General features: G+C 44.5%; 3 protein-coding genes across 3 annotated transcripts; 1 reads left to right on the top strand and 2 right to left on the bottom strand.

The window, feature by feature from the left end:
- Nucleotides 1-367: 367 nt before the first annotated feature.
- Nucleotides 368-2,343, bottom strand: BKA55DRAFT_689756 (uncharacterized protein; the record flags this gene model as incomplete). The annotated part of the gene is made up of 2 exons (XM_046199388.1): nucleotides 368-1,606; nucleotides 1,657-2,343. The coding sequence occupies 2 exons, from the start codon at nucleotides 2,341-2,343 to the stop codon at nucleotides 368-370; spliced, it is 1,926 nt and encodes a 641-aa protein (XP_046050503.1).
- Nucleotides 2,344-3,946: 1,603 nt separating this feature from the next.
- BKA55DRAFT_539088 (uncharacterized protein) lies at nucleotides 3,947-4,999 on the top strand (the record flags this gene model as incomplete). Its single annotated transcript, XM_046190095.1, has 1 exon — nucleotides 3,947-4,999. The coding sequence occupies one exon, from the start codon at nucleotides 3,947-3,949 to the stop codon at nucleotides 4,997-4,999; it is 1,053 nt and encodes a 350-aa protein (XP_046050502.1).
- Nucleotides 5,000-11,643: 6,644 nt separating this feature from the next.
- Nucleotides 11,644-13,533, bottom strand: BKA55DRAFT_675432 (amino acid/polyamine transporter I; the record flags this gene model as incomplete). Its single annotated transcript, XM_046198069.1, has 4 exons — nucleotides 11,644-12,187; nucleotides 12,236-12,315; nucleotides 12,360-13,318; nucleotides 13,359-13,533. The coding sequence occupies 4 exons, from the start codon at nucleotides 13,531-13,533 to the stop codon at nucleotides 11,812-11,814; spliced, it is 1,590 nt and encodes a 529-aa protein (XP_046050501.1). The 3' UTR covers nucleotides 11,644-11,811.
- Between the last annotated feature and the right edge of the window lie 29 nt (nucleotides 13,534-13,562).

The raw sequence follows: 13,562 nt of genomic DNA, 5'->3' as shown, positions 1-13,562 counted from the left end.
TATGTTGGGTGGAATCGGAGCGAAGCGCAAGGTTGTCCTCTCGACCAGCAGCCACTCTGTCACTTATTTGTATCAATATCCAAGGTCATCGGGAACACTCTTTTTGTCAGACAATGCGTCACTCATGTACATAGAAAACTTACGTTACATTTCGATTCATGATCACTGTGCTTTTACTTTCTTTCTTATGAACACATGATTGGAAACTGTCAATATTGAAACCTAAGTATCCCTCCTTCGATTCATCCCAAGCATATTACCGCTGACCCCAAAATACACCGCTACTCAGTTCCTCTTCCTCATCCTCGATGTCACCAGATCGCGACAGAAACTCTGTGAGATCAACACCATTAGTATGGGCCGACTGCTAGTCAACGACAACGGATGCTGGAATCCAAGTCCAGTCGTGCAGTCTCACTGTGTTCTGATTGGCCATCCGTTCCATGTCTGAGTACACACCGAAGAGCGAAGTCTCTCCAGCCCTGTCAGCTGCCTTGGTCGTCCACTCTGTGACGCCATTGTCAGCCAGCAAAGTCCCAGTTGCCAGATCCATAAGATTCCTACTGGAGTCAATTGTTCTCGTCAACTGAAAAACATATGCGTCCAACAGATGTCGCTGTAATTGACGGGCCTCCAAGCAGTCAAGGTTACAGAAGTCTGAGTCTGGTAGGGCTATACCAACAGCAGTTGAAAGACTCTTGGCTGTCTCTTCAATCTGTCTCCATGAAGGAATGTGAATTTGCACCTCAGTCAGAGGGTACTCAATCCATTCTTGTGATGCTGGAAATACTGTAGAGCATCGCGACGCTTGGCAAACATCTCCCCAAAGGTTCAGTGCCGTCCATGTTGTGCCGAAGATGTGAAATGGTGTAGCTGACCCATGCTTCACCGACATCATACGGCAGTTCTCGCGTCCCATGATGCTGTTCCCGTCGGGAAACTTCACAAACTTATTAACCCCTACCGAGGTCAATGCCGCCCAACGGATCTTTGTCAATGTCACCGCATCACCCTCGGAAGGTAATCCGACAAAGAGCGCCAACCTGTGATCATATCCAACGATCGGCAGAAGTCTCCTGAACAACGCCACGTCCAGCTTACTGGCAGATGCAGTCTGCAGTTGCACTTCAAGACGACGTGACATGGTCTTGAAGACGTCCTTCTCCATTGGAGATGAGAAGAAGCAGGACGCAACATCTGTATCCAAGCCCCATCGCTTGAACTGTCTCACGGACCCCAAGAAGCCTCCTGCTTGAGCATTACAGACACTCAGGCGCCTTCGAGCTCTTCCTGCGCATACATACTCATCCACAGTCCGTCCGTGGATGTAGAAGGTGACGCGTGTTGGAGGCTTGGCTGCTCGAAAGGCCACTGCAACTTGATCTTCGCGCTCCTCGGCACTCATCGAGACGTTCATGTGAGTAACTTGGCGCGTAACACTGTCGTAGACTCTCAAGTATCGGGAGTGGTCCACAATGACATGTACTTCGTCGAACTCAAGCGGCAGGGGCATCCTGACTTCAGGGGCTTCGATCGCGAACAGGCGCCAATATAACGTGTTTTCTACATTCATAGTCTTGAAGCCATATCTATCGACGGCTGTCTCCTGTTTCCTGTTAGAATTGCAATACTTGAGCGAACAAGAGTCAGACTTACCATGGATGCAGGCATACTAATCATAGAAGGCGAGTATATAACTACCTGTCTTTGGAGCCCCTTTCGAACCTGCTTTCGATACTTAGAAGGCCACTCGTTATCCCTTGTATCAATGACATTGTGGTTTGCCCCGTACCAACCCCCCTCGCCTTCGTGTGATATAGCAAAGCTATGTACGGGTCCTACGCCGAAGTATGACGCCAGTTCGGACAGGGCTCGGGGCTTCTCTTCGTTTGAGGCTGTGAGGAGTCTTGTGCAGAATGGCACGGTTTCAGCGTGGCATTTTACAAAATGCACTGCCGCAATCAACGCAAGTGCGCAATCGCTTGTCATGTTGCTGTCGATATGGAACACAACGATCAGGTTCGACAGCACGGCTGACTCAGACCAAATATCAGAGCCAAATTCTTGACTGTGACAGAATTCAACAAATTCCTCATAGGTGTATTGGCCCGAAGTCGCGAATGGCTCGAGGCCCAACCATCCTGCACACGTCTGAGCCAAGTGCTTCATGAGATGCGACCCCACAAACACAACCTCCACACCAGGTCGGACGACATCCTCAAGTATTCCAAGCCATGTACCCTCATCTGATGGAATATTTCTTGGGATAATGGCATGACAAACCGATAGGTCGCTTGAACCATCTGCTGTCCTCGGTTGTGACCACTCTCTGATGTAGTCCATTACGATGTTGATTGAGTTGTGACTGTGTTGTATGTGAGAAATATAAAGTTGTAAGCTAGATGTGGTATTTGTAGTTAAGATTTATAGCTAAGAGGTTATAATTATTATATACACTTAATAAGAAATTAAAAAGAAAAAATAAAGAAAGTTAATAAATAAATAATTTTTAAAAAGTATAATTATTATAAAATATATATATAACTTATATTTTATAATTAAGTTTATTCTTATATTTTAATAAGTTATAAATTATTTTTTAAAAAAAAGTGTAATAATAATTTATATTTTGAAAGTGAAGAGCAACAACAAAGAAAAGACTGCACAAGACGATATCTTCCAACACTTCTCAACTGCAAGCTAAGTGTAGACTGCCAGTTAGGTTCAATTGAGATAGGGTCTTCGTCATAAGATAGAGAATCAAACGATCAGTTCAATGGTATCAAATACGAAGAAAAAAAAAAAAAGAATGAGAATTGAGTCTGAAGAAGCCTCTCAAAAAGCATCCGGGAAGTCTTCAGTCCTAAAGGGATGTCACCCTTTTATACCTTGTCACCGTAGACATCTATCTGGCCCCCACTAACGAAGCTTAGACCTCTTACCCTGGAATGCTTGCCACAACCGTCACAATATATGTTAATTAATATTTTTTAATATTACTTTTATATATTATTTAAGTTATATACTAATTAATATTTTTTATATAACTTTTATATACTATTTAAATTATATATTTATTAATATTTTTAATATTACTTTTATATATTATTTAAGTTATATAATAATTAATAAAAGTTAGGTTAGGTAATATATTTTAAAAGTATAATATATAAATTAGGTATAATATATTATAAAAGTTAATTAAAAAGTAGTTTTTAAAGTAAGTTAAAGAAATATTATTAATTTAATTATTAAAAGCTAGTATTTATATTACTTAATTAAAATATTAAGGTAAATAAACCTTATTTAATATTAACTTTTATTATAATAACTTATTATAAAAGTGTTTTTATTTAAGTTATTAATATAAAAGTTAAAAAGCTAAATAGCCTTTTATAAGGTTAAAAGTAAAAAAAAAGAAATATATTAATTAATATTCTTTATATTTTATTTATTTATTATTTAATTTATATATTAATATATAATAATTATCTTACTTTTTATATTTATTTATTATTATAGTTTTAATATTAATTATTTTTATATATATTAAAAGTAATATATATATTAATTATTATTAAATAATAAAAAGAAGACTTATTTATATAAAAAAGTATTATAAATAAATAATAATTTAAGTTTTATAAATATATTAATATATTTATATTTTATATACTTAAGATAATTATAAAGTAATTAATACAATTAATAAGTAATTTTAAGGATTGCTAGTAATTCTAGTATTTTTATTATACTTAAATCTTAGTAATTATTAGTGGAATTCTGTTGTCTGTAGTAACTACGTTTAATTAAGGGAAATTGTAGGATATACGTAACAGAACCACGCAAGTCATAACACCTCGCCCCACCTGTAATTTCTTCCATCCTTCCAGATACCTTCGCCTTATAACAACACATAATCCAGTATCACTCACGCATCGCCACAATGGACAACCAGAATCTCGGCAAAGATATACGCGACACGCTAGATTTAACTCAAAATAAGGCAGAGATTCGCCGATATCTGCAGCTGCACCGCCCTCCAGGCCAGCAATATGGCTCGGGTCCCAACGACTTCGATACACGCGGCTTGGACTGTCTGATCGCGCTGATCCGTCACATCTACAGCCAAATTCTGCCTGTATACTTCGACAAAGAGGAACACAAAGAGGCAGAGGAAAAGAACCCAGTCCTCGCCCTTGCTTGGTTGGATATCAACTTCGAGGACAAGATTGCATGGGCGAATTGCAAGCAGCACGTCTTGAAGGTTCTCAGCCCCTCTCAAGAAGGAACCCTTGAGACGAGCTTTGTTAGTCTCGTCAACTCTCCTCTCATGAAAGAGACTTTCTGGAACCATGAGGTCCACATCCTTTATCGAGCCTGCTTGGAGCAGCCGACGGATGCTCCATGGGGCCATGCAGACTTAGGTCCGAATGCCGCCGCTGCGATGGTCGACATGAGCACTATAGTGGTTGACCGCAACCTCGAACCGGAGTGGAGTTTCAGAAGGTATATGCGATCATACTTCAAGATTGTCAAGAAACGCAACAAACGAGAGTTGTGTATGTGCGCCGAGCCCTGTATCATCCGTGTACATTACAAGACAAACAAGGACCTGGAACCTTTCCCATTCTCGACTCTCAAGAACGTCAACATCCCCATTGCCGAAATCAAGGACTCGGAGCCTATCCCGGATGACAGAGATTGCCTCTACACATTGGTTGCGTCAGTGTCACTGAAAGAACAGCGCATCAGAACGTACGCGTTTCTCGGCGAGGAGATCATGCCATGGCCTAGCAGCGGCAAAGGGAACAAATGGAGTCTCGAAGACAGAATTGATGGCGATTTCATGCTATTCTATTGCCGCGCTGGAGACGCGATGCCGGATTTTGGAATTGCTGAAACCGTTCATCTTCCCCGAGATAGGCCAACTTTCTCCTTTCTCAACAAGTTCTTCGATGAAGGTATCAAGGAAAAGAAGGAAGAAGAAAGAGTCTAGAGAGAAGTGGTTATTGGAAGTTCAGAAAGTCACACATTCCACTGAGAATCCTCCATGCACTTTTGTACACGGCCAGGGAGTACGAAGCCGTCCCTCTTGAACTTGAGAACCGAAAACTGAGACTTGTGCAGACTTCTGGGTTGCGCAAGTTTTTATCGCTGCAGAGTTAACGAAATATGTGATGATGGGACAACGATGTTGTTTCATTGTCTACGACTGAGCCTGTCGGTGAGGAGAGAAAGCTGTGGCATATAGACTGGGGTCAGGTTAGGCGGGTCGGTCGGGGTTTGTCCTGGGTTAGAATTGCGGCACTTTCATGTAAATACGGCGGTGGGCACATGTGGTGATAGGAATGCATGGAATTAAATGTCACGAAATGTACATTGACTCTGCTTGTGATTGATCCCAGACTGTAACTCTTCATCATGGGGCTGCAAAATTGGACCAATTCCACGCTTCCATGACGATGCAGCAACTCTTCTGTGACTCTTCCACATATCACCGCCCTTGCGCAATACAGTCTCAATCCTGCCCTCATCATGATTACCGAGTGTTCAGAACCTAATTAACACTTCAGAGCCCTCCACTGCCACCGCCCTTGGCTAGGTTGCCAACTGTGACCTCGAGCATATCCAGACCTCTTTTAAGAGCGCTGATGCCGCCCAGACAAAGTACTTTGAGAGCACAACTGATGCCAGCCATCTGAGGCTGGCTGTGTCATCTCATGTAGGCATTCGTAAGCCTCGGCTGAGGGGGTTCAAGGGAGTCCTAAACAATCCAGTGAGGAATGGCCTGTTTCTGGAGCGAATCTCGGAGTGTGATTGTCGTGAAAGGTTACAAAATATAAAACACTGATTATAGAAACGAAGGTGAGCGATGACTTGTCGATTCGATTTGTAGGGGTATCTCTCGGTGAGATCGGACAGTTGAGGTGCGTCGCAAAGGACTTCGTCTTTAATGGCAATCTCGAATTATCTGGTCATGTTGAAGGCCATCTAGATAGTGAGCACAAATGACTCATCTCCATCACAGTCAAGTCTCATGTGTCGATAGATTTGCTTACCTTCCCATCGTCCAGGCTGGTGACTGTACCCGTTGAAATGGCGGTACTCGGTGATGTATGGACTTCAGAAGTCACGAACGATGCTGAAGCACCGAAAGCATCAAATGCTTGAAGCCTTGTCAGTAGGCTTGCCAGAAGGCTTTGGCTGCGCTCATGGCGACAGCGCGGAAAAAACACCTCCAATCTCATGGCCATCGTTAACCGGGGACGAGTCAAAGGGCGATATGGGGTGTTGTCGGCGAACATGTATCTGTGAAGATTTCGGAATGGTGAAACGATAAAGGGCCAACCAATTTGCTCATCAGGCCACTATGAGTTCATCGGGCCTCCTGTCGCTGGCACTTTGCAAGGTCGCCTGTGATCAGTGCAACAGATAGCTGCATACCAGAGGGCCAATGTGAGATTGTCGGTTCCATACGACGGCAACATTCGGGGGTGAAGTTATGATCCCTAGCCACATAGTTAGTTTCAGAATAAAGACCACGGGCGAGGGAGAGAGGCACAAAGTATTAGTTCGACAGTTGCGCAGATAGGGCTCGAAGAGAAAGGCGATGAGTAATTGACCCCTTGATCAAGTCCTGTATCGATAGAGGCGAGGGCAAACAACGATGGATAAAGAGAAGCATGGCTCAAGTCAGAGGTGCGCACCCGGCCCATGATCGCCCGTGCCTCATTGGAGAAGGAAACAGTGGAGTCTGAAGCCAGTCCATGAGAGCAGGAGTAAAGACGAGAAGCCGAGGCTGTTTGAATGTGGTGGCGGATGTGAGAAGAGAGATACTTCTTGTTGGTGGGTAAAGGTTACCACAAATCCAGAGGTGTTTGGTCAAACGTTGCTGTGTGTGATGGAACTTGAGCTATGCGAAACATGGTCGAGCTCCGAGTAGCGTTACACCTCTTGAAGGCTTTTGAAGTATCAATCCAGCACGCATCATCGACAGATTGCTGGTTGAGGTGGTGACAGACGATGATAGTCTACCCGGAAAGCATACCCTGAATCGATGTCGTCACTCGCAAGGCGACAGCTCGATTCTTTCGACCTGAGGAGTCGGAAGTAGACATCCGTAGTGGCTTGAGAATAGCAAAATAACTTGGGTAACGGTCGGTCGTGACGACGGTTGCTTGTATCTTGAAGTCGGATTGTAATCGAATCGCGGGATGAGGGCATGAACTGTAAATCATTCGATGATCGGCCGTGAACTTGGAATTTTGCCGAATCGACAATTCACCACGTCAAGTGAGCAATTTGTGTCTGGTGTCCAGCCAGTAAAGTGATTTCTGAACACAGTTACTTGTGTCAACAAAAGCCACATGGCTCAAGCATGCGCCACAAGACTGAAAAAGTGGACCTTGTATGACATGATACAGCGGCCGACTCGATTTGTCCATAGAACTTATTACCATAGACAACTTGTTTAGCGAGTATCCTGGTTTGTGAGAGACTGCTGCGGAGCAACCATGATGAAACTCCCATTGAATTGTGGGAAGAGGAAAGGGTGATGGTGAAGATCATAGACTCCAGCTAGCGAAGTGGCGGGTGTGTACTCTCCGACGGCATGATTTTGGATATAAGTACCTGGACAATGAATCAATCTTCAAAACACTGAAATTACGCGAGGTTCGAGATTCCCAAGCTCATGTAAGATTTCAGACTGGCTGATACGCATTTCGAGAGCATTAAGAATCAGGCTATGTAGGTGAAGAGGCACAACCGCCAAGACAGGGAAGAGGTCCATACCGAGTAATTATGATAATCATCGAGGATTGGCTCATTTGACTGATCTGGCATCACCAGGCATTGATTAACAACTCATTTTTCTTGGATAGGGTATTCCAGTGAGGCATTTACACTTGAGCGAAAGTGAAATGCATGTACAAGCCGAAAGTCAAGGTTGTTCGTAGCAGAACAACGAATCATAACAGAGATGATTATGACTGAATCTCGGGTATCAGTTCAACGGGGTATGTCAATGCAATGTATCAATAGGAACAGAATTGCTGAAAAGGTACGAATTCCGACAAATTAATCAAACGTTCGTTTCGTGTCACGACAACATGACCCTGCTTATCAGAATGATTTCCCTCGTTCAAGGCTGATCGCGTGTAAACTGGCCTCGTTTTGGGCATTTAGTCTTGGGGAATACAAATGTGTCTTAAACTTGATTTTCAAGCGCTGTTCGTGGCAAATATTTGATCATCGTAATCCTTACAATCTTTTGGTATTCGTCATGTGACTCGTGGATGACTTCTTTTGTGCACAGGTCCAAACACAAATGAAAGGCGCCAAGTCGGATTTAGCTCGGGACAAGGAGACCACGACAAGACAATGGCAACAGGTCCATGGTCCGCGGGATCCCGGAAATCAAACAATGACCCGAATCAGTCTAGTCGTTCAGACTGTTTGGGCTTCGTGATGAATGGGGTTTATCACTAAACTTGCTTAAGCCATATCAATCTGAGTAAGAGACATTTCGAACTTAAATCACCCTATTTTGCTATTATTTTGATGCCAAGGGTTACAAAATGAACGGGGTCATCTCGAAGTGAATCAACGCATCAAAAAATGATTCAGTCGTTTGATGTAAGATCATGGAATGACATTGTTTCAGAGCTTCAAGCCAAGTTTGGTGTTCAGCGCACTGAAAAAGCTTTGCAAGAAAGAAAACGAGCACAGGGATATGTAGGTGGTGGCGTTCGGAGAAAGCGCTGGACAGAGGAGGAGGATGCTCTGCTTACCCAGGTCTGGAAAGAATCTGGTGCACCTTCCGAAGCGTTATCTCGTTACCTGAGTCTATGCGAAGTTAGTCGATCGAAACATTCCCTAGGATGGAGAGCCAGGTTCCTCGTGTTGACGACTAGCAGCGCACCAAATAAATGGTCCGAGGAAGAAACTTCGTTCCTGACATTTAAGGTCTTCTGGAATGAGTAAGTTAGAGGTTGTGGTCAAATTCCAAAGGAGGTTTGGAACTGAACGGAGTTCAAGCGCTCTTCAAGAGAAATGGCAATGCCTTCAGGTGAAAAAATAACTACAACTCTCAGGATTTCTTGTTTCTTAGTCGGCCCTGATAGATGAGTTCTGATCACGGACTTCGACCAGCACGGAAAAGCAAAGCCAGAAGGCTAGCGCCAAACAAATGAATCTAAGTTCTGTGTGGTGATTATAAGCTCTCAGCCACAGGTCTCAACTGCAAATAAGACATCTAGCTCACTATTTAGACATTATACCACAATGTCTGACCAATTGCTACAACATAAATGCTGAGCTTTGTCCTGTACAAAGGAGATTCATGGATGCATTGGTAGTACCAACGATACATAGTCGTAGCTTACGTTGAGACCTTCGAGAAGTGGTTCACTAAATGGAAACCTGAATTTAAAACTGCGTTAGTTGTTGACCTACTGTGATGATGAGCTCTAATCAGGGGTGATGGGACGGAAAGACCCGACGCTGACTACCATGTCCCCAGACGCATGAACTTGTTGATCACGACCCGGTATACACGCTTGGAACGTCCATAGCTAGACTTCTTTGCGATCATCTCTCATTCGCTTTGATGTGATATCGATAAACTTTGGTGGCGAGTCTGTTGCTAAGTACCATCCAGTGGATTAACCTCACAGCAGACACTTTGTTAAACCAGCCGCAAAGTGTATTTCTGACTAGGCTCAATGGCGAACATAAGCTTTCAGCAACTTTATCTTCTATTTAATACTTTCCTATACCTATCTGACCTCCATTTCCATCTTTTTAAAAACATATTGAACAGCAATTTCAACGTACAAGTTGGCCGATAATGGATCAGTTCCTACCTGTGGATGAACTTGAAGAACGGTATGCAATCATCAAACAGTTGCGAGATGATGCCATTGCTTTCAGACCAGACGTCCCACAAATGAATTACGTCCAATTCGCATACCTTGTAGGAATGGCACTTCCAGATCTACGGGCATTGTCTCAGCAAACACCGATGAGCACTACCCTCAGTATAGCTCTGCTTGGAAAGTTCACCTCTCATTGTAAGTTCTGCGGACGATGGATTCCACATCCAAATAATTTTTGTCGTGTGGACAGGTTGATGTTCGTACAAAGGTAGGCAGGTAGGCAGGTGCCCAAATGGAGAGCGAGATGAACCAATGGGCCCGTGTCATACTGCGCCAATCAAAAGGCAGTGTCACAGGCTGAGACAAATTTCGACATCATCTAGCAAAGTGCATTAGTACCATCAATGTTGCGCGAATATTACCAAAACCTTCGTATTCAATTGATTGTTGGCATGTATACTCATTGAAACACCAACGTCGCGTTTGAGTATTGAAGCGAGCTTTCTCTTGTTTCCAAAGTCAGACAGCATCAATCCTGTATCCCATCTGATTGCGTTTGTCTTTGTTGTCTCAAGTATGGATACTCATTACGTCGTATGGGGTTGTTTCCAGAGGTTTCCCATCTCTTTTTTGCAGGTTGCCATTTGAAAACAGCTTTATTTTAGACGACTTCTCACTTGTGCTTTCACTATCGCTTCATGGCGGCTCGATTGACGACAAACTTGGGTTTGCGACGGGCTATGCCTCTTTGTTGCATCAACTGAGCATACCACATCCAGTTGTCTCCTACCACTCGACCCTCACTTGGACATCATACACGATGCTTGGGTATTACGCCGTCAGAAGCGCGAAAGTGTTGGTCCAACATCTGGCGAAAGTGTAACAGAATACCTTTACATAGAATCCTGATCAACAAGTTCATGCATCAAATATGTGTGATTTTAGTGACTGAATACAGCCCCATAATAAGATATCCTTCAGGAGAGGCGCAAGGCCTACTGCGACAAACGACTGAGCAAGAGATCAGGCCTTCAACCTGCAAGCATTGCGAGCGTTGTTCCAGCCCTACCAGACAGGGCGCGATGAGCACCAAGAGGGCCAGGACGAAGTCATGCCCGGACTCCAATCCAGTCAAAGAGTTGATGATGGAGATACTGTAGTTGGCAATCCAAATGAGATCCTTGGTGATCCAGCTGGCACTACTGGTGGGATGTTGGTATTGGAAATATCACTAAAGCCACCCAACCGATGTTGTTCTATTGCCCCGGGAATGGATGCCCATGGCTATCAAAGCTGGACTCAACTGCCCTGGCGACCCGCTTTTTTGGGTTCCTCCAGCAGCCTCTCGACCTTCCGGAAACTAGACACTGAATCATGTAAGAAATGACGCTGAATCTCTTCGCAGTTTTGAACCTTGCATATCGTATGCTGCCTGAAGTGTGTAGTTGAGAGTGTTATTTTCATTTGATAGACCTGGCAGCTGATACTTGTATCTTACCTCGAACCTTACGAATCAAGAGCGACAGCTCGGTTGCGACCCAGAACCCAAGCAGCATGTGCCCCTTGACTTCGATCAGACAGCCTTATTGACAACTCGTGAGTTCTAGAAGTCACCCAGTTTGGAGTACCAAAACTTTCGGGTCAACCTGATCGCGTTTCGATGCGCTTGTATTTAGGTACAGCAGGGTTCTCTGACCTACTGGAAAACGGCTTCATCCAGACACACTTGGAACCTTTTAGGGATTTAGGTAACCCATTAGGTAGCAGCTAACGAAGTACTAAGAATTTATGTAAACCCATCATAAGATACCTAATGCTATCATAAGATATTCTGAAATCGTCATACGATACCCTAAGATCATAAACTTCCTCAACTTTATGTACCACAACCTATCACAATTTCCCGCAGACCGTCCCCAAGCCACGCTCACTAGTCCCTCTTAACAGGAACCCTTCGGTATCTAACAGTCTCAACACCAGAGTCATCAAACGTCCTATCCGCAACAACTTTGTATCCTCCAATCCTCGGAAGTATCTTTGTCCAGAAGCTCCAGTAAACACCACCAAGGATCAAAACACCAACACCAACAACAGGAAAGACGTAGTACGGATATCCGTCTGCGTTCCAGTCACCATCGGGTGGGATGAACGGTACGAAGGCGAGGAAGATGTTGGCGAGGAGGTAGATTATCGAGATGGGGAGATATGTGTGCCACGGTGATGTCCAGTTCTCGGACTTCTTGTAGTGCAGGTATATCAAACCTGCTGTGACGAAGCCGTTGATCCACGAACCAGGGTATGTGTATCTACTTTGTTAGCTTTGTTGATGGAGCGAGGAGGGAGGGGTGACTCACAGGTTGACAATAAAGTTATACGCTGGTCCAGCAGGCGGTGCGAGAAGAACAACAACCGTGACAATCCAATGAAGAAAGAGCTAAATCATCAGTCACATATCACAAAAGAATCATAAGAACTCACTGCAGAAGCCGGCGCATTGAAAGGCTTATTCGACGCCCAGAACCGACTAAACGGCAACATTCCCTCCTTCGCAAGCTCCTGATTAAGTCTTGCATGCGCAAACGAAACAGCAAGGACGTTTCCAAGATTACTCAACGCCACAAAAGCAGGAAGACTTCGTGCAGCCGCGCTCTCACCAAAGATATTTCGGAAAAAGAGACCAGCGACGATGACTTCGGACTTGGCCAGGTCTGATTTCGGAATGGCGGCAAAGTACGCTACGTTTGCGAGGACGTAGAGAATTGTGACGCCACCGATTGCAATAGGGGCTGCGATGGCGAGAGTTTTCTTGGGATGCTTCAGTTCGCTGACGACGTAGTTTGCGTTCTCCCAGCCTTTGTAGCTGTAGATGATATTCAAAAGGGCGTTGGAGTAAGCGTATGCTCCGCCGCCGCCGTAGCCATCGCCATCTTCGATTCTGAAAGCGTTGTCAAAGTTGTGAGGGTTTGGGACGCGGCGGTGACCTGCGAGAGCGGCAAAGCCTGAAAAGACGATGAAGAGAAGAATGACGACTTTGAAGACGCCGAGAACGTTGAAGAGACGGATACCCCACTTGGGAGTTATGCTGTGCATTAGGACGGCGAAGGTTACGCATGTGACTGCGATACCGCGGGCTTCCCAGCCATCGGGTGTTTCTCGTCCAGATGCAAAGAGAATGTATCGTCCGAATGCGAGGGAGTTACCAGATGAGAAGCCGAGAAGAATCATCTGCGATGCAAGAACGCAAGTTGCTAAATATCGAGGTCGTCGATAAACGCGCTCGAGATAATTCTTCTCGCCACCAGATCGTGGGATGGCAAGGCCGAATTCGAGAAATACGCTTAGACCGCAGAAGGTGAGGAAGCCGCCGATCACCCACAGCATAAGAGAGATGCCGACAGAGCCAGTAGCTGCAAATATACTCGAAGGCGTTGAAAAGACTAAAAGTCAGCGACGTCACTCATCAAAGAGAAAACTTACTTCCTGTTCCAATCATCTTGTTCAGAATCAAAAACACGGCGCCCGTAATACCAATCTTTCGATCCTCACTGTACGCAAAGTTCTGTGCGTCAATGGTACTTCCATTATCAGGTCGTTCATCACTGATGTCATCTTGTCTCAAGCCAAAGGCCTGAGCCTCTTTGCGGTCCGCCATTGCTGATCTAAAAACATACGGGAAACTTG

Source organism: Fusarium redolens (genome assembly GCF_020744475.1).
Source record: "Fusarium redolens strain MPI-CAGE-AT-0023 chromosome Unknown BKA55scaffold_7, whole genome shotgun sequence".
In the NCBI taxonomy this organism is placed as follows: Eukaryota; Fungi; Ascomycota; class Sordariomycetes; order Hypocreales; family Nectriaceae; genus Fusarium; species Fusarium redolens.
This window is presented reverse-complemented; position numbering and strand designations above follow the sequence as displayed.